Below are 22,680 nucleotides of genomic sequence, written 5' to 3'. Positions count from 1 at the left end.
TTGACTCAAATAACCACTTGTTACAACCGAGGTATGCAGCAAAGTATTTGTGAAGCCACAACACGAACAACCTTGAGGCGGATGGGCTACACCAGCAAAATACCCCACCGGGTACCACTCATCTCCACTAAAAATAGGAAAATGAGGCTACAATTTGCATGAGCAAAATTGGACAGTTGAAGACTGGAAAAATGTTGCCTGGTCTAAGTCTTGATTTCTGTTGAGACATTCAGATGGTAGAGTCTGAATTTGGCGTGAACAGAATGAGAACATGGATCCCTCATGCCTTGTTACCAGTGGGCAGGCTGCTGGTGGTGGTGTAATGGTGTAGGGGATCCCTTTCGCCTTCAGAACTGCCTTCATTATTTGTGTCATTGATTCAACAAGGTGCGGGAAGCATTCTTTAGAAATGTTGGCCCATATTGATAGGATTGGGTCAAACATGGTATTAGTATGGTGTTCCTAATAATCCTTTAGGTGAGTGTGTGTGTGAGTGCTCATTCCACCAATCAATCTTACATATAAAACAAACACGGATGTGTCAAAGTCCTCATAAAGAAAATACAGATATTTCTACCATTCATACTAATGTTATGTCGGCTTGTGTCTGCTCTGATTGGCAGGGAGAAGATGTTGTGTGCAGTGCAGAGGAAGACTGGCTGCAGGAGATAAACATGAATCAGCAGATGTTTTCCTGCAGCAGCTCCAGCTCTGAGCGCTGCCGTTGAGAGTGACAGCCGGAAGTGACGGAGGAAGTCAAAGCTGCGCTTACTGGACCTTAATGTAAAACTGTAATATTCAGAGAAATTATGCAGAGCGACGAGAAATAAGAGTTTATTTGTCACACTTTTATAAATGGGGCACAGGCTGAGCTCAGCTTTCAGGCAGAATAGGTATGTTCCTCAGCACGCACGCACGCACGCACGCACGCACGCACGCACGCACGCACGCACACACACACACACACACACACACACACACACACACACACACACACACACACACACACACACACACCTCACTTCCAAAGAGACATTTAAAACAGAAGCATAGACACAGTATCCGCTCCTCATTATTGATCTATTTTTACCGCAGCGGCAACATACTGTAGGTCATGATGCATTTAATACAAGCAGAGGGCATCGGCTATAAAGCAGTAAAAATAGGCCCACAGCATTAAGCGTATATGAGTAATGGCAGCATGCCTGCACATGCACCCTGCACGCACTGACCCTCACATTATGTCAAAGGATCGCCATTCACAGTTAGCCACTGGCAATAAGTGCATTTTCAGCTCAGCCAGCACATATAAAATTGCTAGGAGAGAATATTTTGACTTGCCATATGTGAAAAATATGTCACATGAAGGTATTTATGAGAATCAGAGAGCAAATTAATAAGAGCAAAAGTTGGATTAAAAAAAGTAAAGTCACTGTGGATAAAATGGAGTTTTATGGACGGATACCTGGAGGAAATGTCATGAAATACAAACACTCACGCACCCAAACACAAACTCACAAACGCATAATAAAAAACAATATCCATCAAATCTTAACATTACCAACAAACTAAATTTCTTTACAAAACATCTTGTACACATCATACCCTGACAAAATATCCAAAAAGTTTAGCATTGCATTTATAAATTAGACACACTGAGTAGTAATTTAAATTACGCATTTATATTATATATGTTAAGACTGTTAAACCACAGCGAGGGGCTCAAATTGGGCAAACAGATGGTTTCAGAGACAAAAAAAATGCTCTGACAAACAACCGTCCAGGCAGACAAACTATACAAAGCACCAAACTGAGGATAAATGTACAGCCAGAGTTGCCACTAACACGTGATATCCATGTTCAATGTCTGAAGGTCTCACTGTCGGTCAGGGGAGAAACAGCAGGTGGCGCTGCAGCCCAGCTCTGCTCTGGGAGACTAGTCTTTGTCGTGCATCTGCTGCTGCATCTTATTCAACATCTCCTGCATCCTCTTCAGCTGCAGACAGAGAGGATGTTTGGTTAAACTCATAAATAAATCTTGTATCTAATGCCAGTGTGTGTTTAATTCTAAAATAGATTAAAGATCATACAGACTGGCTTAAAGATAATAATCACTGCTGTGGATTTTAAATATATGGCAGGGACACATATTGTGGGGCTGACCAATAATACTGGCACTAAATACATAATTTCAGTCAGGATTTTATTGATGAAAGGTTGGATTTTAGTCCCAAATTATACATATTAAGTAAGTCCAAAGATGTAGCAGAATCTGTTGGATTCACAATGGTATAATAATAGGTAGAGAAAAGAACAATATACTTTGAAATGGAGAAACAATTTGATATATATCAATATAAAGAGGTATTGTGTGTATGTGTACTGTAAAAACACATACGTACAAGACTAACTTTAATGATGTTGACATTTCATATTGTGTAATTGTTTTGAGTTGTTCAGGTTAATGACTCACAGGGTGTATTTCTTTCATTGTTTTTTAACATTGAACACTACTTTGATAATAGTTGTATGTGAATTTACAAGTATTTGCCACACCAGGCTGTTCATTTTTAGTAGATGTTCTGCAACATATTTGTAGTTTTAGCCACACTAATCAGTTCTGTACGCCCTACTACACCCTGCTGTACCCTGCTATGTCCTGAACTGCTACAACTATTATTTCTCATAGTTCCATTATCTTTATTGTTACTATAATTGACACTGTTCATCATACCCCCAACCGGCACCGGCAGATGTCTGCCCACCAAGAGCCTGGGTCTGTCTGAGGTTTCTGCCTATAAGGAAGTTTTTCCTCACCACTGTTGCACCAAATAATTGCTCTTGGGGGAATTACTGGAATTGTTGGGTCTACTCTATCTGTAAAGTGTCTTGAGATAACTCTTGTTATGATTTAATACTATAAATAAAATTTAAATGAATTGAATTGTATGCGGTATGTACATATCTGTAGCAGTGACAACAATATGTGAATATATAAAAGTGTTTTAGTGTCTATTATTTATGCATATTATTTTTTTATTTTTTAGAAATGAATAATAATAGTAAAACACTATAAAATGAGTTAACCCACTCTCTTTTGAATATGAAGTAATTGAAGTAGCACTGAATAGTTTACATATTAGCGGTTCTAATTTAAAATGATGAGGTGATATGGCTTTAGAGAAAATAAGTTTAATGAACTTGAGTTTTGAAAATTGAGCCATTAATTTCAAGTAACAGCCTTTTAGTCACATAACATGTTACTAGTTGGATCTTTAAATGGCTGTAAAAGTTACATGAAATATCCCCTCAGTCGGGAATGAGTTTCATGCAATCATTTCACAGTTAAGTTAGCGGCCATCTTGTACTGAGACAGGGAAATCATATTACCCCTCCAGTGAGACCTGTAACTCATCTGGGATACATTCATGAAAAATAGAACATCTTCAAACAGAAATCAAAACATCAAAAACCAAAAATTGCTTCATACCTCTTCATCTTTCATTTTGATTAGTTTCTCAGTCTCTGCATCTGGGGTGGACAGTGGCAGGATGGGGATGGGACTCTCCATACGGTTGTCCTGAGCCAGTTTACTGGGGAGAAGAAGAAGAAGGAGAAGAAGAAGAAGAAGAAGAAGAAGAAGAAGAAGAAGAAGAAGAAGAAGAAGAAGAAGAAGAAGAAGAAGAAGAAAAAAAGAGGTGAAGCAGACAAAACTGTACTGAAATCTGTTAACATCAGCAGTTATCTGAGATGCTTACAAAACATCCTCTCTCTCACGTCTCCACATACCTGGTCATCTCCTGTATGCACTGCGCTCTGTAGTTTTCGTAGTGGACGTCGCAGGTCACATCTTTGAGGTCGTGCATGTGTGAACGAATCAGCATGTTCCTCAGTTTCACAAAGTCACAGTGCGACTGGTTCTCCACTGAGAAAAGAAATGTGTAAAATCAATTAATAATCTCTAAAAAATTATGCCATTCAAATTGTGATGCAGGGTGATGACAGCTGCACAGAGAGTGAACATACAAACATACCTTCAACAATTCCCCAGGGGTACAGTCTCCCTCTCACTCTCTGCCCTCGAGCCTCCACCACTGTGTTACTGCCGATCACAGCGAACGGGGTGCACTCCTGCACACAGAGACATGAGGGTGGGTTTGTTTTTCTTACCCTGATCTATCCAGGGAGAGCTGACTGAGTAAGCTGCGCCCTGGTTGATATTCAGAGTTATACATATTCACAAAAGCTTACTGAGCGGCTTCAGAAAGGCGTGACTTTAATTGTTGAGACACGTAATACAAAAAACAGTTTGTTGTTTATTTTTCTTGCACATATTTTCCCAGCTGATCAGTGGATTCATGTCACAACATTAACAATGGCTCCGTTGCAGCCGGCAATAACGTCACTTGTTACACAGGTTTGACAAGTCAAACTGTGTGATCTAGCCATGCAGATAGTTTTAGTTTTATGTGCCCACTGCCAAGGTTATGGTATGGTATGTGTCTTGAGATTTCTCTTTGTTTGTGGTGTTTGTAGCACTAAAAAAATCTCTTTTAAAAAGCACTGTCTTTTTTCCAACACTCAGTCCACAGACCTCTCCTGTTGTTACAAAGTAATTCCTGAGAAAACTGTTTCTGGACAGATATGTTGCTGTTAGGTCTCTCAAATGGGACATTCAGTGCTTTGAGGACCAAAAACTGAACTTTATTCACTTCATTACATGTCATTCAGCTAATACGTTTATCCAAAGCAACTTACAATTGCTATATATATATGTCAGAGTTGGCACACCTCTGGAGCAACTATGGGTTAAGTGTCTTGCTCGATGACATATTGGTTGATCACAGTGGGAATTGAACCCAGATCTCCCACACCAAAGGCATGTATCATATCCACTGCGCCATCACCACCCATCATTTCCACCGTAAGTGAAGATTAAGCCTGACCTCTCAAAACCTTGGTACATAAAACTGATATTATCTGGACTGCTGGAAGGCTGGACATCCCACGAGGAGGTAAGTGAGGACAGGGCTGTAGCTTCCATTGAGAACAGTGAGGTTTTAGCCACCAGCAGAAGTGTGTTTAATCAGCTGATCCCAGTATTTTTAGACTCAATATATTTATTTTTAACTACTCTTTAGCCAACAAAATAAAGAAATTTACTATTTCCACAACACAATTGTATTCCTGGTAGTGAAATGATGGCTTTATAACAGCATTTAGACCTGTATGTTGGGAAATAAAACTTAGAAGAAAATATGACCACACAGCTGAACAAATAACATCTCAAAACATTTCTTTTGGTGTCTTGTAAGTATTTTCAGAGAGAGGTTGTGTTCTCTTAATCCTGGTTAGGACACTGAGTGAGAAAATGTTTTCCTTCACCCCAGAGAAGTGAAAAGACCTAAATCTGTGGCCAATGTTACAGTGACTTCCACTTAACAGTGAACCAGTTAATTAACTGGACTCTGCCACAGGTCTCTGATTGACTCACCTTCAGCTCTTTGTCAAGTTGTTTAAACTCTTCATCCTCATCTGAGTCACATTCGGGGAACTGGTATACTTTGATCCCAAACTTGTCTATTTCCTCTCGTATCTAAAGATACATCCGATTAATGGTTACAGTGAACAATCTGCATACAGTAAAACATGCTGAATTCACTGTGGAGCTGCAGTCATGGGACTCACTCTGTCTTTGAGCTTTTTTATCTCGTTGGGCGTGAGGCAGTCGGCTTTTGCAATGAGAGGAATTATGTTCACTTTTTCATGCAGAGCCTTCATGAACTCAACATCCACTGGACGCAGCCTGTGGAGAGAAATCCAGAGTGAGAATGAGAGTGAAGTAAGAGTAAAGTCTTTCAAATTAAAACAGGTAGAAAATGTTTTTGAATTGTCATGATACATTATTCCACTTGGTCACTGACGTTAAACATTGTTTTGTGTGTGTGTGTGTGTGTGTGTGTGTGTGTGTGTGTGTGTGTGTGTGTGTGTGTGTGTGTGTGTGTGTTTGTTTTTACCCATGCCCAAATGGAGGGATGAAGTAAAGGCAGCAGTGGACTCGGTTGTCCTGAATGTTTTTTCTGTTCAGCCCGCTCTCATCCCTGAAGTATTGCTCAAACTGCTGATCTATGTAGTCTGTGATTGGCTTCCAGCTAGGACACACACACACACACACACACACACACACACACACACACACCAAAGACTACATTAACAGCTCCTCTAGGCATTGTGAATTCAAGCGTGCAGGCTAAATCGGGCAAATGTCAGAGCAGTAGGTCTTTCAGCTCACCACTCGTTGTTGTTGACTGCGTCTCCGAACCCCGGCGTGTCGACGATGGTCAGCTTGAGCTTGACTCCTTTCTCCTCAATGTCTACAGTGTGTTTTATGATCTCCACAGTTTGGTTGATACGCTCTGCAAAGCACCGACACAGAGAAGGAGACGGGGAGAAAATGAGGTGAAGCAGCTGAAACAGCATGTCAGGGATAAAGTAGAACACGACAGTGAATGGTGCAACATAAGCCCTGATGGAGTAATTGAGGGGTGTGCCCTCAGCGATAGTGACACGATTGATAGACATTATTAAACTTATTACAAAGCTGCTTTACAAATGCATCTGGCATAAAGGATAAGGGTTTTGAACAAATCCCATGAAAATACCAAAATCAACAATCATGTTCAATACTACACTACAAATCTTTACCAAACAGGTAATTAATATATTTATTTATTTTAAAGGACTAAATAGTGCATTTGTTGGGGACAATTTTCCGCAAGGAATTGATAGACATTTGGTGCTCTAGAGCAGGTTGCACCAGCTGGTCCTGAGTTGAAACCTGTTACACTTAACTAAACTACTACCTCTTATGTAGAGATTAGGTGTCACTAAATATTTACACCCATGAAGTGCCTGGTGTAACTGTTGCGTAGCTAACTGAACTAATTGATAAAACCAACGTTATCTTGCTAACACATCTGATCTGTTATTACAATGTAAACGGGGAAAATTTTAAATTACATTTCCCAAAGATCACACAATATATTACAAAATAATTAACTAGAAATGTCAGACTAAATAACTGAGTAGCTTTGGTTACATTGGATAATCGGATATTTCCCTCACTCTAAACTGCATGAATATTACTACCTCTATAAAAACAAAGTCATAGCTACATTCATAAAGGATTGGCCACAGATGTATCCTAGTAACAGGTTTACTAAAGGCCTTACTAACTGAGACATTTATGAAGTTTTACTGGTGTGGGTTGTCTTCAGATTAATTGCCAGTTAATCAATTAGAAAATGTACAAACTAAACTGGACTTCTTCAGTGGTGCTGAGTGACAAAGTTAAATGTTAGACAAACGGTGGTCTGGTTTACTATAATACCAGAGCAGTGCGTTCATTATGACTGGTGCAGAGAGATAATACATAGCATAAAGACTCACCTTCAGCATTCAGTAACTTCCTGTCTTTGTAGAGGTCTGTGAGGAACAGGCTGTTGACCAGGGTGGATTTACCCATACCAGACTCTCCTGCACAGACAGACGGACGGACAGACAGACAGACAGACAGACAGACAGACAGACAGACAGAAGGTCACAATGTTTACAATTTACAAATAAACTAAGAAGCTGATTTATTAGGTAAATTAGCTAGGTGTACAAGTAGGTTTTCTGTCATGTTTGTATCTTTGACAACAAACTGACCTGCCACCATCAGCGTGAAATCGAAGCCTTTCTTCACCGACTTCCTGTGGACCTGGTTGGGCAGAGTTGCAAAACCCACATACTGTTTCTCCTGGGACAGAAAAAGAAGAGACACAAAAGAAGAAGGAGGTGTTTAGTTTGAAGTCATGCTTTGAGGAGGAAAGTATCAAATCATAGTGCTGCAACTCATGATTTTTTTTTTATCTAAAAAAGAAAATCAATCAGACAGCTGCAGCTGATTCAGAACGCTGCTGCTCGAGTCCTCACTAAAACCAAGAAAGTGGATCACATCACTCCAGTACTGAAGTCTCTACACTGGCTTCCAGTGCCTCAAAGAATTGATTTCAAAATACTTTTACTGGTTTATAAATCACTAAACGGTTTAGGGCCAAAATACATTTCTGATCTGCTACTACATTATGACCCAGACCTCTCAGGTCGTCTGGGACAGGTCTACTTGTTGTCCCCAGAGTCAGAACTAAACAGGGGGAAGCAGCGTTCAGTTTTTATGCTCCACATCTTTGGAACAAACTCCCAGAAACCTGTAGGTCCGCTGCAACTCTCAGTTCTTTTAAATCTAAGCTAAAGACCTATCTTTTTGATGTTGCTTTTCTTTAAATAATCTATTTTATTAACTTTAATTTCTTATACTGCACTGTAACTTTTATTCTTATACTGCAATATCAATTTTATTCTTGTCTTTTTATGTTTTTAATTTGTTTATTCATGTTTTTAAATTGTTTTTAATTGTTTTCTAACTGTTCTTTAATGTTTTATGTAAAGCACTTTGAATTGCCCTGTTGCTGAAATGTGCTATACAAATACAAATAAAGCTGCCTTGCCTTGCCTTGCCTAGCTCCTGATGTAATAAAAATGACCTCACCAGACAGACAGAAATATAATACAATACAGAAAATCTACAACTGCATGGAAAAACATTCCATGCAGTTGAGAATAAGCCAGCGTCTCAGATTTTCCACTAAAACTCACAATAAACACACAAAGAGAGCCACAGGATACCAGTCGCTCACTGTGTCACACAGTAGCTCTCAGTCCTGCAGGTTTTCTCTGCTGCATCTGGCAGAACGTCATCTTTACCCGACAGTACGTGTTGACATGTGTAGATATAAATACGCACTCGAGGCCCGTCGAGAGCATTCACACACAGACAGAAGCTACATTCAACAGACCTGAAAAGCTCTTTTTTCACTCTGCAAACACAGAGCCAAACAAACAGTCAGAGCCCTTATAAGCTGTCATAACTTGTCATAGGCATTTCCGACAGCCTTCTTGGGTGAGGATCGCATTTACAAAAACACACACAAAAACCACAGGCGGTGCAATCAGTGCATGGCAGACACACTTGTCAGAAAGCCAGAGATGTGAGAATGAGAAAAGCTGTAGATAAATGAGTGAGTAATCATAAAAACACTTCACCTCAGCAGTAAATCTGTCACTGGAGGTATCACACATCTCCACAGAAAAGCAGAGATAGCACCAAAAGATCCACAGATGATAGGGGTTCTTGTTTATGTATATGTAAAGTAATCCTGAAATCTGTGTCTATATTTTTCATTATTTTGAAATTTTCCTGATAATTTTCCACTCTTTTTGTCTATTTTACCCAAATAAATGCAACTATTTTACCTTCTGCCTGGCTGTTCTCACTCGTGGGCACAGCAGCCGTTCCACCAGTTTTTCTTGCAGCATGATGGCATCCATCCCAAACCACTCCGACACTGACGGACCAAAATAGCCACGGGTCTCAGAAAGTTGAAAAACAGCCCAGCGGGGAGCAGGGAAAAAAGCAAATGTGAAGCTTCGAGACCTTGATAAACTCGTCTCTCGCTCTGTGTCCCTTCTGAAACTGTCTCTAACACACCTCTATTCCGTGCTCTTTAAATATGTGCCTTTTGTTTCTCCTACTTTGTTTCTCCTGATTCCCTTTCTTTTCTTTCTATTTCTTTCTTTCCTCTGCCCTACAGCGGTCCGACTCTCCCTGTTCAGACAGGTACGGAGGAATTCTCACTGAGAGGGAGGGAAACGGAGAGAGGGAGTAAGAAAGAGGTGGCAATTTGAGGGAGGAAACAAGGGAGGGATGGAAGAAGCGAACCTCTAAAAGAAACTCATTCATTCAGCCTGTATTCCCTCCCCCAGCTCTAAAACTCTACACTGAGAGAAATGACAACCAGCTCGCAAAGAAATGCAGAACGAAAAGAAACAGACAGAAAGTTTAGATGCAAAAAATAACATGTTCGAAGTTGACTGTGACAAAAGCAGCAGAACAAACAACAAATACAGACACAAACGCAGGAGATAAAGGCCTGTAGAGTGAGCGTATCAGATTAACAAGTAAATTAACTTACTTGTGTGATTAACAAGTAAATTAACTAAATCAATGTGTACTCAGATACTTTTCTTAGTAAAAGTACCAATAAAACAAGTGAGTACAGAATTATTGACAGCAAAATGTACTTAACAAAAGTAAAAAGTAAAGTCTTGTTCTGCAAACAAATGGCCCCTGTGAGTGATATCTTATATAAAGTTAGGAAGATCAATTCTTCCTAACATAGGGCTCCAAAGGGTCACAATATAAAACTAATGGAAGAGGAATGATAAAAAAAACAAAGTTCTGATACACTTTACTTTAGCTAATTAGCATGCATTTTGTATAATTTGTTTATTTTAGGTCTAATATTTATCTGAAAATCCACACAACACAGCCTAAAACTGCTTTGTAGGCATGTATTTGATTAAAAATAATAGTTTAATATTTTGAAAAATATTTATTCTTATTCCCTTTTTTGCTCTGAGTTAGATGAGAAATTGATACCACTTTCATCTGTGTACAATAAATATGATGCTATAGCCAGCAGCCGGTTAGCTTAGCTTAGCACTAAAAGTGGAAACGGGGAAACCTGGCTCTGTCCAATCATGTTTTAATCTTCTCATCACACACAAATAAACATATTTCCCCAAATTCAGTCAAACAATTCCTATTATACTGATGTTAATTCACATATGTCACGTTTATATCAATCAATCACTCTGGTCAAGACTGTAATGAAAAGGATGTACAGTAAAGGAGCTCACTGTGTGTGTGTGTGTGTGTGTGTGTGTGTGTGTGTGTGTGTGTGTGTGTGTGTGTGTGTGTGTGTGTGTGTGTATGAGGTACATTTCATGGCAAAGGTTGCAACTTGCAGCCGATTGCTTCCAGATGTGCCAGTGGTGTGTGTGTGTGTACGTGTGGGTGTGTCTGGCTCATACATGATGTTGGGCCGCAGAGCTTAAATGTTCTTTGAAATAAATGACCTTTTTTTCTCTTTTTTCCTTCCCCAAAGTTCGCACACCCCACAGTGATGCCACGTACAGGATGTGACAGTCCCACTCCACACCACTGGAGGGCGACAGGGAAATCTACTCAGATAAAAAAGAAAGTTTATGGTTTAATCTTGCCAATGCCTCTATTAAAGGAAACAAACAATCTCAGCCATGGTGGTGCTGATGCAAACATTAAAAGAGATGCTAGATGAAGAGTTGAGGGCATTGTTGACATTAAAGAGTGTGTGAGTGTGTGTGGAGGGAGTGGGAGGGTCAATCTGAATAAAAGAAAAGAACAGATGTCTTGAAATGGTATTACAATAGCCCCCCGGCTAAACCCCCCACCTTCAGTCCTTTTCAGTGGCCAGCTGTCCCTTTCTCCCATATATCACCAGCCAGACAAACTAAATATAATCTTTGCCAGTCACACTTATTTTGTTACTTTCAAATTTGACATTATGTTCAATTAAACATTTCTCATTGCTAAGTGAAGCCCAAAAATTGTGTCTTGTATAATCCTTTGCATTCATACCCTAATTTCAGACACTTAATGTCCTATTTTGTTGCTGCTTTCAGCTCTCAGGTAAACACTTGCACAGGGCTCCTGTAATAAAGGGCTATCTAGATCAAAGAGATGAATTAAAAATCTATACAAATTAATCTGGTGACAGATGTGGACTACCTGAGGTGTCATTCTCTCATTTATTTTTGTTTTTATTAGCTAAATATACTTGGATGGCATTCTAAAGGGGCTTAAGAAAGAGATACAACCAAATTTATTCCAGACAATTATTGGTAATTCTGTAACCCATTTCACTTTATTATCTCCTTCTTCTTGGGAAAAGAAATGGGAATACTGAAAATAAAATATACAAAAAACTACTAATGAGCAAACAGATCCTCACACACGCACACACACCGAAGTTATCCACCTCAGTCTATCATTACCTAACCATTTGGATAAAAAAAGCTAAAAACTTGCAAGAAATGGTCATAGTTGCTGTTATGCAATCGTACTGTATATTGTCAGAAAAAAACAGACTTATCATTGCTGTTGTGGAGTGACTAAGTTGTAAAAGTTGCGACTCTGCATCGCCTCTTTGGCCTCTGCCTTCCCTGTCTGCTGTTTGCTCAGCTGGACGAGTGTACGGCAGGTGCAGAGGGATGTTAAGGACAAACTATGAGTCAGGAGTAATGAAGGCCAGCAGGGCAGCAGGATGTCAAGGGGCAACTTAAAAACATCTTCAAACCTACTTGTTTTCTTTGGCTTTTACATTTGTAGAACTCTATATGTTATGGTTTGTCATGTTTCAGGACATTGTCTTAATTTTCTCTCTTCCGTAAAGCACTTTAAAACTACTTTTGAAGTATGTTCTGTGTCAAATACGTTCATTTTCAGTCTATAAAAGATCAGAAAACATGAAAAATGTCCCCATAACTCTACAGAGCTCAAGATGAGGTCTTTAAATCGCTTGTTTGGTCTGACCAACCGTCTAAACCCCCAAAATGTTTATTTTCCAATCATATAAAACTGAAAAAAAGCTAAATCTTTTCATCTTTTTTGATGTTTAAAAACACAAACCGGAGAATATTTAGCATTTTTGCCCAATAAGCGACTTAAATAATTAATAGATTTTCACAATTGTTGCTGATCGACATTCTGTCGATCAATTTAACAATTAATCAGCTTGTCATTCAATGCACTTTGCATCTACTGCATTGAAAAGTGCCTTTATATAAGTTTTCTGTATTTTTTGCCCCTTACAACAAGTGCAAGAAGAGCCTCTTTCACTGTCAGAATATTAATAATAAATGCACCATGACTCTGTCAGTTTGTTGGATGGTCCTGCAGCGGCAGAGATCCAGAGATCCGGCACTCAACCAGCAGGCAGCGCTCTGCTTCTTCCTCTCAGTCATACAAAGTTGTGGCCTTTAAGGAAACGACTCTCAAAAGGACCCAGCAGTCAACTCCACTGCCAGGGCATGCACACACACACACACACACACACACACACACACACACACACACACACACAGAGACACAAAGACACAGAATCACACGCACAAATCCGAATAACTCTGGTCTAACACCATACCCATCATTTCCTGCTGCCAAACACTTTCAAGAAGGTGCAGTGATGACATCACAACACAGACACAGTTAGCCTGAAGAAGATTTTTTAACTGACCATAAAAACACTCATCACACATTTAGATGACAGTTCAAACTACAGGATCTCTTCAGATTTATCCACTGGTTAACATGTTTGTACAAGGTCACGCACGTGGAGTATTCATGACGACATATCCTATTTTGTGCAGGCAAGTTTGCGAATGAGGACTTAAATAGCTTCCTCAAGTAGAGGTCTCATAAAACTTAAAAAACAACAACTTGAAAACAAAAGTATAAAAGGACTCTTTGGAAGAGTATGTTGATTTAAAAGTTACTTACTTACTATGCTAATCATTTTAACATGACATCTACCAGCCAATCCCTCTCCATGATGCTCTCCAAAATGGTCTTTTCTTAAAGGGGTACTCCACCAATTTAAGACATCAGTCAAGTTGTATTGTGGGCAATGTAGGCGAGAGGTTTTGACAGCGAAGAAGAATGTTTGGAATTAAATAGACAATATCTCAGGTTTATTTTTAAACTGTCCATCGTGACACCAACAATGTCATAGGAGTGCAATGTTATATTTGTGACAATCTTTCATTTTTGGTGTTATTTAAGGATTATGGTAAATGCTCAAATGTAGCATAACAGAGTATCACAAGTAGAGAAGATAGTATAGTTTATAGTCAGCAACCTGACAAACAATATCTAAAGTTTGCTAACGTTAGCCAAGCTATTGGTACAAAGTCAGGCAACAGCAGCAAAACCGCTGAGTGTAGTGAATTAGGCAAAGGTGCATTATATTTGTAACAGCATAACAGTAAGCTACTCTATAACAATTTCTCAAAATCTAAGTAAAAGAAGAATTACTGGTGGTCAAAAAAATACAACTATGAAAAATCGATCCAACTTCAGTAATGAGAGTACTTTCCACCCGTGCTCTGACCAGTGCAATGCTCATGAAATTCAGTCATCTCAGTGAAATCTAGTGATAACTGGGCTTAAAATGGTGTAATGGGTTCCCGGCTTTAAGCAGCCAGACAGTCTGTGATGCAGCAGTTAAAAGCGTGACCTTTACTGATGACTTCTCTGCATCTCCCAGCCGTCCAGCTGACACTTTCACACCATTAACCCTAAATGCTTCACCTAAATGTGTTGCCTGCCCACCAGCGAGTGAGGCAAGAGAGGGCATGAGGGAGAGATAAGAAGGAGAGAGGTACAAAAACAACAGAAATGGACCCTGAGCCCCCCGACCTCCTCCCACCTCCTCTGTTTTCTCTCCTTGGAGATGCAAAGTCCTGCCTGCACTCTGCTCTTTATCATGCTAATCTGACAGCATGTAATTGCTCAGGCAACAATAAAATTACTTCACTGAAGGACACTTGGCTAGCGTAGCCCAGTTTTAGCATTAGCCCATTCAGTGACAATGGACACTTATGGGAGCATAGTTGAAACATTGAATGGTACTATAAAAATGTAGTATCCCTGAACATTTAGCAGACGGATTCAATCAGCTAAATGTTGTCAGGAAAGAAGGTTTATAGGAAAGTTGGAAGTTGTGTAAAACAAAAACACACTGTCCTATGGCCGGAAATACTCTCTACACCATCAGATGTGTAGTAATCCACACCTGAAAACAGTCCCCAACAAATGCACCATTTATTACTTTGTTAAAAACTACAGTGCCCAGCTCTTTTAGAAAATTAAAATACATATTTGTAACCTGTTCTGTCTTCAGTGGGATCGAGTGAGCTTCAGGCTGAGTACGATTGTCAGAAGGTATTGGGAGATTAACCAACACATTGTTGGTTTTGGTCTTTTCATGGGATTTATTTACAATAAGAAAGATATAGTTGTCAAAATAATCTTAAAGTGGCAATCCTTAAGATTTTTGTCCTGGTTGATTTAAAATTTCTATTTGAGTAAAAACAAGGGTTTAGCAGTCTGGAGCGTACAAATAGAATTAATCTCATTCTATTTCTAAGGTCTGGAGTATTGTTGAAACATGAGCTTCAAGTTTTAAGAATTGTGTGCATAGTTCAATTTTTTGTGTGTATAAAAGAAAAAAATATTTAATACAGGATTATTTCCGAGAGATTTCAAGCCAGACATATATAAATCATTACTTTCATCAATCAGATAAAAATCTTCCAGATTACAGCTTTAAGGTCCTTCTTCTCATCCATGTTGTCTTAAAAGTTAAGATCAACTAAACCCGCTATTTTTCAATTGATGTTTCCAAAGTCAAAAATGAAAAGTCTTGAGAACTCTGAGAAGTCTTAGAAAAAGTCTAATTCTATTACAACTGAGCAAACTCAATATGCTGAAGACCATGTAATACGGTCAAAAGCCTTGAGTTGAGATTGTTTTGTCAACTATTGTTTCCAAACTGCCAAACTCAATAACAATATAGAATAACACCAACCTATCTCTTATGCTTCAATAGGAATTAAATGCTACATTTCAGTATATTCTAGCCAAAAAAAAAGTATGTAATGTGATTGATTAAAGTATAATTCAGATTATTTGCAGTTACACTGAAAGCAGTTATGAAATAATCTCAATCCTCTTCATACGTTTCATTGGATTACTGCTCAGACTCCTGATCCCTATTTCCAAAGAATTTGTAATCCCAAACATATCAAGCCTGACAAAATACTTGAAAAGATTTTTTCAAAGATACTCTCTATCTGGGTCACCAACCAGTTACTTTCTAAAAAGCTTCTTGAAATGCAGAGCCGAGACATGATGAGCACTGCAGTGTTACTGCATATATAAAACTTAGAAGAAAAGGAGGTGATCTGCTTTAGTTACAAAGACAAAAAACACAAAGCACCACACGCACACTTTACTGGATTATTACATGCATGTTTGCATCATGCTAAATGAAAAAATGTGCATGTGAACACAGTGCAGGGCAGAAACTCCTCAAACACATGAACAAGAACAAGGGCACCGACTGTCACCACAGAGGAAAAACACTCCAAAGAAAACGTGTAGAGGCAGAAACTCACACACACAAAGATGACAAAAGCTGCTTTATCCTACGTGGCTGTCTTGCTTTAGTGTATTCCAACGTGTGTGTTGTTGCTGTCAAAAGTATATTGGGCATGCAGTAAGTGTGTCAGTGTGTCCATCATCCATCTTCATCCACTTATCAGGGATCCCAAAAATGTCAGGCTAAATTTTGTGCACAACACATCTAGAATATGATGAAGCCATAAAGAGACTCCATGTCTTGGGTTTCAATATTTCACTCTGGTAACATCCCATAGCTTCAATGAAGCGATACAGAAAATGTGATGAATAAGATGACTTTTTTTTTTTTAAAAGTACTTTTTTTTTTTTATTAATTCATTAAATAGTTATCAAAGAGAAAGTTCAAAACTTCTTGGATCAGCCACTCTCTTCTGACAACTTTTCTTTTCTGTTCAAAGGCCGGAGCCACAGCGGGTGAAAATCCCAGTTTCAATACCCCACCCAACCCCCCGAGGTACGCGTATTCCTGCTCTGCAGCTGGTCCACACTGGGAGCTGGTGAGGGTCCCATCTGTGGCAGCGAGAGTTTGTTTAAAAAGAGAGAGGGAGAGCTGAGGGATTGAGAGGAGAGTGCATCTGAAGTAAAGTGACACACATGCACCGACGAAAATGCATCTGACACAACATCTGTTCACTGCTGCAGGGAGATGTGTGATGTGACCGCTGACCTGTTTCATTTTTCATGACATCTCAGACAGAGGTGACAACGCAGTCCGATAACACGGTGCGATATTTCCCTCATAATTATCTTAAAATCACCACTTTCTAATAATGTTCTGTTTCTAAAGAGTTGTTTGACTAAATACTGGACAAATATAAAGACGGAACCATTTCTGTTGCAAAAAAGTGGTAAATACTAAAAAGTGAAGAGATAAACGTGCAATAACTAGAGACAATCGTTAAGTGTTCTTCACTTTTGGATTGCCAAGTAGTAAAAAAATATCTCTGTCTGCTGAGTCATTAATAGTCAAGTTTTTGATAAAGTCATTCAAAAAAAGGGGATTTTACTTTCTAATTACCCATCAAGTCTGCAGTTCTAAATGTTAGACAGGTCAGGACACAACAACAAGTTTCTAATTTTCTGAGGAAACAGCAAAAGTTAGTAAGTCAACTGTAAATAAATGTTAATAATAAAGGGTTATTGTTATGGCTCTAATTGTTGTTAATAAAAGGACTTTGGTCCAGATGCTCTGCACACTTTTCCAAAAGGTCAGAGGTCAATTTGGATGAATAAAAGAGCTACAAAGACGAAAAAAAGCATCCCGGTAAATCAGGATAAACAATAGCTAGAAACTTTCCACAACCTAGCAACCCTATTACTTACCGATCTATAAAGCATTAGTGCAAACATTAATAAAGCCAATCATTGTACTTCATGAACTCTTTTTAAATGATGTCTTATTAGAAAGTGGTTCCTTAAATCTTACACTTACTTCAGCAACTCAGATTTTTAGTTCCAATCCAGGGTTTTGTTTTCCAGTACATTTTGTTTATATAGGCTAAAATCACCCATTTTTTGCAATCTGTATTTAAAATACAACACTATTACTTCTTAGATGCTCAATGCAGATTGGAAAAAATGTCACCAGAAAAAGAGAAAAAGCAGGAGGAATGACAGAAGATGGAAATCACACATTCTTACTTATACGAACAAAAACTTACATTTGTAAGACATAAAACAGCCACTCAGGGTTTACTTGTCTTGTCTGACCAGTAGCTTATTGTGGCTCTTTTCTACTGTTACACTATGTAAGCATGATCCATTATCCCTTAATTGTCACTTGTGGCTACAGTGCCTCAATGTAAGTAAATAAAGTATAAAACATATAATATTAAGTAAATACTAAGTATAGTTGTGGCTGTGACGTATTCTGGTCCACTGAGGAGAATATATATATATATATACTGTATATATATATATATATATATATATATATATATATATATATATATATATATATATATTTGCTATAATCGTTTTCTTCGGTCTGTATGATCTATAATGAAGCTGCTGTTTTATGATTTATGTCTTAGCTCTGAATCTAAAAACTGATGTGATGCTTCTAAATGGACCTTGTTTTGTTTTGATAGCAGCACTGGAAATATCTGAAAGTGATGTCAAGACATGAACATTTGCTCAGGGTGTTTTCACAATGGTGACCATATTATTCTGGATGTGGTTCATACTTCACTATATATCTAAGTGACACATATCAACTGTTGATAATAAAACTGTGATTGTGATTTTTTTTCTCTCTTTCAGTTTGTGATCTGTGATTAAAAAAACTCAGTAAATATCCATCACCCACACACAGCACAGGATTGTGGGTAGGTCAGATGGCATCGTCTACTTACTTTGTATCAGAGAAGTGGTGAAAACAGATTAAAAAACGACTGTTGCCTGGCAACGTAATATCACAGCAAAGGAAGTGAAGGGAATGTTTAGGGCAATGTGAGGGAGTGAGACGTGGAAAGAGGAAGAGGAGAGGGGAGGGGAATGTTCTAAAAATATTGATTTAGGATTGGTTATCAGTTATGAGTCTTTCAGCAGTTATGATCTCAGCAGAGCACTATTATTATTTTTTAGTCCTCCTCCGCTGCCTGGATGATCCAGAATATGAGGTATTACAGTGCCCAACAGGGTCAGATGCTGTATAGTATGTGGGAGTGAAGAGTGGATGAAAGCCAAGAAGCAAAACTCAGAAGGTATAAAAACTGTAGTAATCTAAATACTGAGCACGAGTGAGCCACTGCACGTTTGGAGTGGATGAATATTTATAACAGCTTGATTGTACTTTTAGGTTATTTTCACTGTTTCTGCACAAACTGTAATGCTACATCTGCAAGCATATCACTCTGCAACAATCATACTAATCCAGGTCTTCCAGCAATCCACTCAGAAACATATTTGTGTGTGTGTGTGTGTGTGTATGTGTGTGTACATGCATCAAGGATGCGCTGTTTTTTTATTGTTTTCCTGTTGTGTGATGTGTTCCCCTTGTTCCCCCTTGGTGTTTCTATTGAATGTTAAAATGGGGGAAAAAGGGGAAAAAAAATAAAAAATACAATAAAAATGTAGTACAATAAAGAATGTAATGCATGTTGCACTTGACACTAAGAAAAGTACTACAATAAAGTAATAAAAAAAGGATGCACTGTAGTGGTCACAATCATTTCAACTGCAACATTAAACTACATCTCACTCATTTAGCATACACTTTAGTGCAAAGCAACTTATATGTTTTACCCAAATACCGGTAATGGACCTATGTACACTTTATACTTCTACTCCGCTAAGTTTCAAACAGTAATATTGTAATTTTCTACTCCATTACATTTATTTTACAGCTACTTACTTTGCTGATACAATATACATTATGAAAATAATATACAACTCTGTGGTGTCCTGGTGACCTTAAGGGATTACAGTAAAATGCTAAACATGTAATCTCAGTGTCCCACTGGAGTCAATGCTGCATGTTCTCTCTCCCCTCATTTCCTGTCATCCCTGTACTGTATGCTATGTATGCTAAGGGTGTGTGGGGGGGGGAATAGCTAAATAAAAACAAATGAATATGTTAAAATAATATAACATTCTAAAAGGTTTGATTCTGCATGATGAGTACTTTTAATTTTGATACTTAAAGGTCCCATGGCTGCCTATGGTCCCCCTGTGGCTAGAAATGGTGATAGGTGTAAACCAAGCCCTGGGTATCCTGCTCTGCCTTTGAGAAAATGAAAGCTCAGATGGGCCGATCTGGAATCTCCCCTTTATGTTGTCATAAGGGGCAAGGTTACCTCCCCCTTTCTCTGCTTCGCCCACCCAGAGCATTTGGCCCACCCATGAGAAAGAGAGAGACATCATGGCTTGCAAACAAACGAAGCATGGCAGTTGGTCAAGGCCACACCCCCACCCTCCACCTTGCCCCCCCCTCTCTCCTCCTCAATAGCATTTAAAGCTACAGACACAGAAATGGCACATCCTAAGGAAAGCTCATTGTGGGACTGGCTCTAGTGGCTGTAATTCTGCACCAAGGCTGAATTTCGGGAAAGAGACTTCAGATACAGTATTAGGGAACCACTAAGGTCTATATAAAAGCATCCAAAGAGCAGCATGTCATAGGACCTTTAAAGTACATTTTACAGACCAAGCTCAATCTTTTGGGCTGCAGGGCAAAATCAAATCGCCGGCAGATCGGGCTTGGTTTACCCAGTCTACATTTTACTGTTATACTTCTGAACTATAACAAGTATTATTATGAATGCAGGACTTTTATTTGTAACAGAGTATTTTTTTCAATATTTAGTCTATGCAGGACTAAATAGCACTGAAACAGTAAAACAAAAGCAAAACCTGGACATTATAACCTTAATGAAGGTAGGATTTAATGCAGGACTGTTGTATTAGACTACATTTTATTTTGTGTATCTAACTGGCAGTGCATTTTTATGCAGTATAGACAAAAAATATAAGTGTTCATGTGTTGTGTAGTAGAGTATTTGCTATTACAACACCTGCATTTTAAGCTTCAAGGCTGACTTTTGGTGCTTCACTCGAATCTAAATATATTAATAGTCAGGTTCGCTGAATCATCCAAGCACACTCAGCACGTGCAAATACTCCTCTACTGTCATCAGACACTATATGCCATGAGGAAGAGGGGGAGGAGGAAGGCCCAGGGTCATCAGAGATGCGACCTCCCATGCAGGCTCGTGTGGCAGCTGGATTTCTGAGCTGAACAATGGTCAGAAAGTGTTCACGAGTCGTGCTTATGCAATGTTGATAATTAGGTCAGTCCATCGGTCGACTTAATGACCGATTATCGCTAATGATTCATGCGAGGAGAGGATGGAGAGGATGGATGCTGCCATTCGGGTACCATGTTGGCCGCTCGCCTTTTGTGACGCCGGCCTGCTCCACATATGCGTCTAAAAATGAAACCTGACCCCCACCGCCTGTCAGTCTGGTGATCACAGCTCAGCCTGTGATGGCATGGCTGCCCAGTTTATAAAACTGACAGAAAAACGCGCACATCGGGAGGGGAAGAAACATGTACGATCTGAAAGGTAAATATTGCTGATGCTGCTTCAACCGACGCCGTCCAGTTCGAGGCTATATTCTGAACACGCACTATGTTGAAAATGCATTCTCAACAGCACTTGAATAAATACATAAACAAAAATATGTCTCTTACCTCGGCGCTATCCTCTATTGGCCATTGCAGGATGGATGAGGAGGAAGCGCAGGTGCAGGGATGCAGAGCGACGCCCAGGGAGACAGAAACATGAAGCAGTCATTGCTAGGATTCTCAATAAACACATGGCTGTAAATAAAATCCAGAAACCACGCTCACCTGTTTTCACCGGGATCCGGCTTTTGTACCTGATGTTGGTCGTCATATTGACCACTCTCCTCCCTCGATTTTACCGAAGCGACGGCTCACAGAAAGCGGCCCCTCGCCTCCAAACCCCGGACAGACAGCAGGAGGGCGGGCTGATCTGACAGAAGAAAGCCCCTCCTCCTCCTCACACTCAGCCAGTCACACTGCACGGTTTCCTACAAGCAGGGGTCCTACAGGATGCCACGAGGGGGTTAGGGTCCAAACCAACCTCACATTGACAACAATCTCTTTATATTCGTTATAATTTCTCTCCAGTGTCCAGTCAGAAATAGATTTTAGGTTTTGAAAAAGGAGCACAAAAGGTTGCAATGTTCATTTGTTTTAGAGATATGTTACAATCAATTATAGGTGAATATTCATACATATCAAAGACCCACAATAAAAAAAAACAATATAATAAACCAACACTTAGCTTCAAATTTCCCTTTATCAGGTGTTAGCATTGTAATGTTTCTTTTTTACTTTATTACACCCTGAAGAAGGCTTTTGCCATAACACGCCATATTGAAGGCTTTTTATTGTAGCATACGGTCGATGATATTTTGATATCTCAGGCCCACATCTCCTCAACAAGACTGAAGATAAATAAGAAACATCTTGAATATCTATGAATAGTGTTACTAAGAAAATGCATGGAGTCAAGTTGAAGCTCTTACAGGCAGGGTGCAAAATTAACTTTTTTGTCCACCAACCAAATGGCTAGTGGATGTTCAAATTTTACCAGCCACTCAATACATTTCCATTGTTATTTTGGCTGGTAAGTGAAGCAAATCTAGCAGCCACTTGCATGTTTTACCAGCATTTGGCTGGTGGATGGTGCTAATTTTATAAAAATGTTTCCCATAGAAATATGTCACCAATTAAATGCTTATTCCACCATCTTTTAACTTATAAGCATTACAAATGTCAGTCATTAAAAAGTAAGCCCAGGATGCACAAGCATCAACTTTCTTTTCTTTAAACAAATTTTATTTCAGAGAAAAATACAAAAAAAATGTTACGCCTTAAAACAAGTCTTTACTGACATATGGTTAAGAAATAATAAAAACGTGTGTCTTAATAAGTTCAAAAGACAGATGTGCATACAAGAGCA

The 22,680-nt window shown here is 39.0% G+C and overlaps 1 protein-coding gene across 2 annotated transcripts; it reads right to left on the bottom strand.

Annotated features, from left to right (window-relative positions):
* Positions 1–997: 997 nt before the first annotated feature.
* On the bottom strand, positions 998–21,669 carry septin5a (septin 5a). 2 transcript variants are annotated; one of them, XM_028577490.1, is made up of 12 exons: positions 21,540–21,669; positions 21,381–21,394; positions 7,711–7,801; positions 7,450–7,536; positions 6,293–6,416; positions 6,018–6,152; positions 5,689–5,806; positions 5,495–5,596; positions 4,035–4,131; positions 3,790–3,925; positions 3,491–3,593; positions 998–1,996 (listed from the first exon to the last, which is right to left on the bottom strand). In XM_028577490.1, the coding sequence occupies exons 1-12, from the start codon at positions 21,583–21,585 to the stop codon at positions 1,937–1,939; spliced, it is 1,113 nt and encodes a 370-aa protein (XP_028433291.1). In that variant the 5' UTR covers positions 21,586–21,669; the 3' UTR covers positions 998–1,936. The 2 variants fall into 2 exon arrangements, with proteins under 2 accessions (XP_028433291.1, XP_028433290.1); XM_028577489.1 differs by lacking the exons at positions 21,381–21,394; positions 21,540–21,669 and adding an exon at positions 9,358–9,716.
* Between the last annotated feature and the right edge of the window lie 1,011 nt (positions 21,670–22,680).

The sequence above is a fragment of the Perca flavescens genome, chromosome 5 (genome assembly GCF_004354835.1).
Source record: "Perca flavescens isolate YP-PL-M2 chromosome 5, PFLA_1.0, whole genome shotgun sequence".
Taxonomy (NCBI): Eukaryota; Metazoa; Chordata; class Actinopteri; order Perciformes; family Percidae; genus Perca; species Perca flavescens.
Note: the sequence above shows the minus strand (reverse complement) of the source record. Positions and strands in the feature narration are given on the sequence as shown.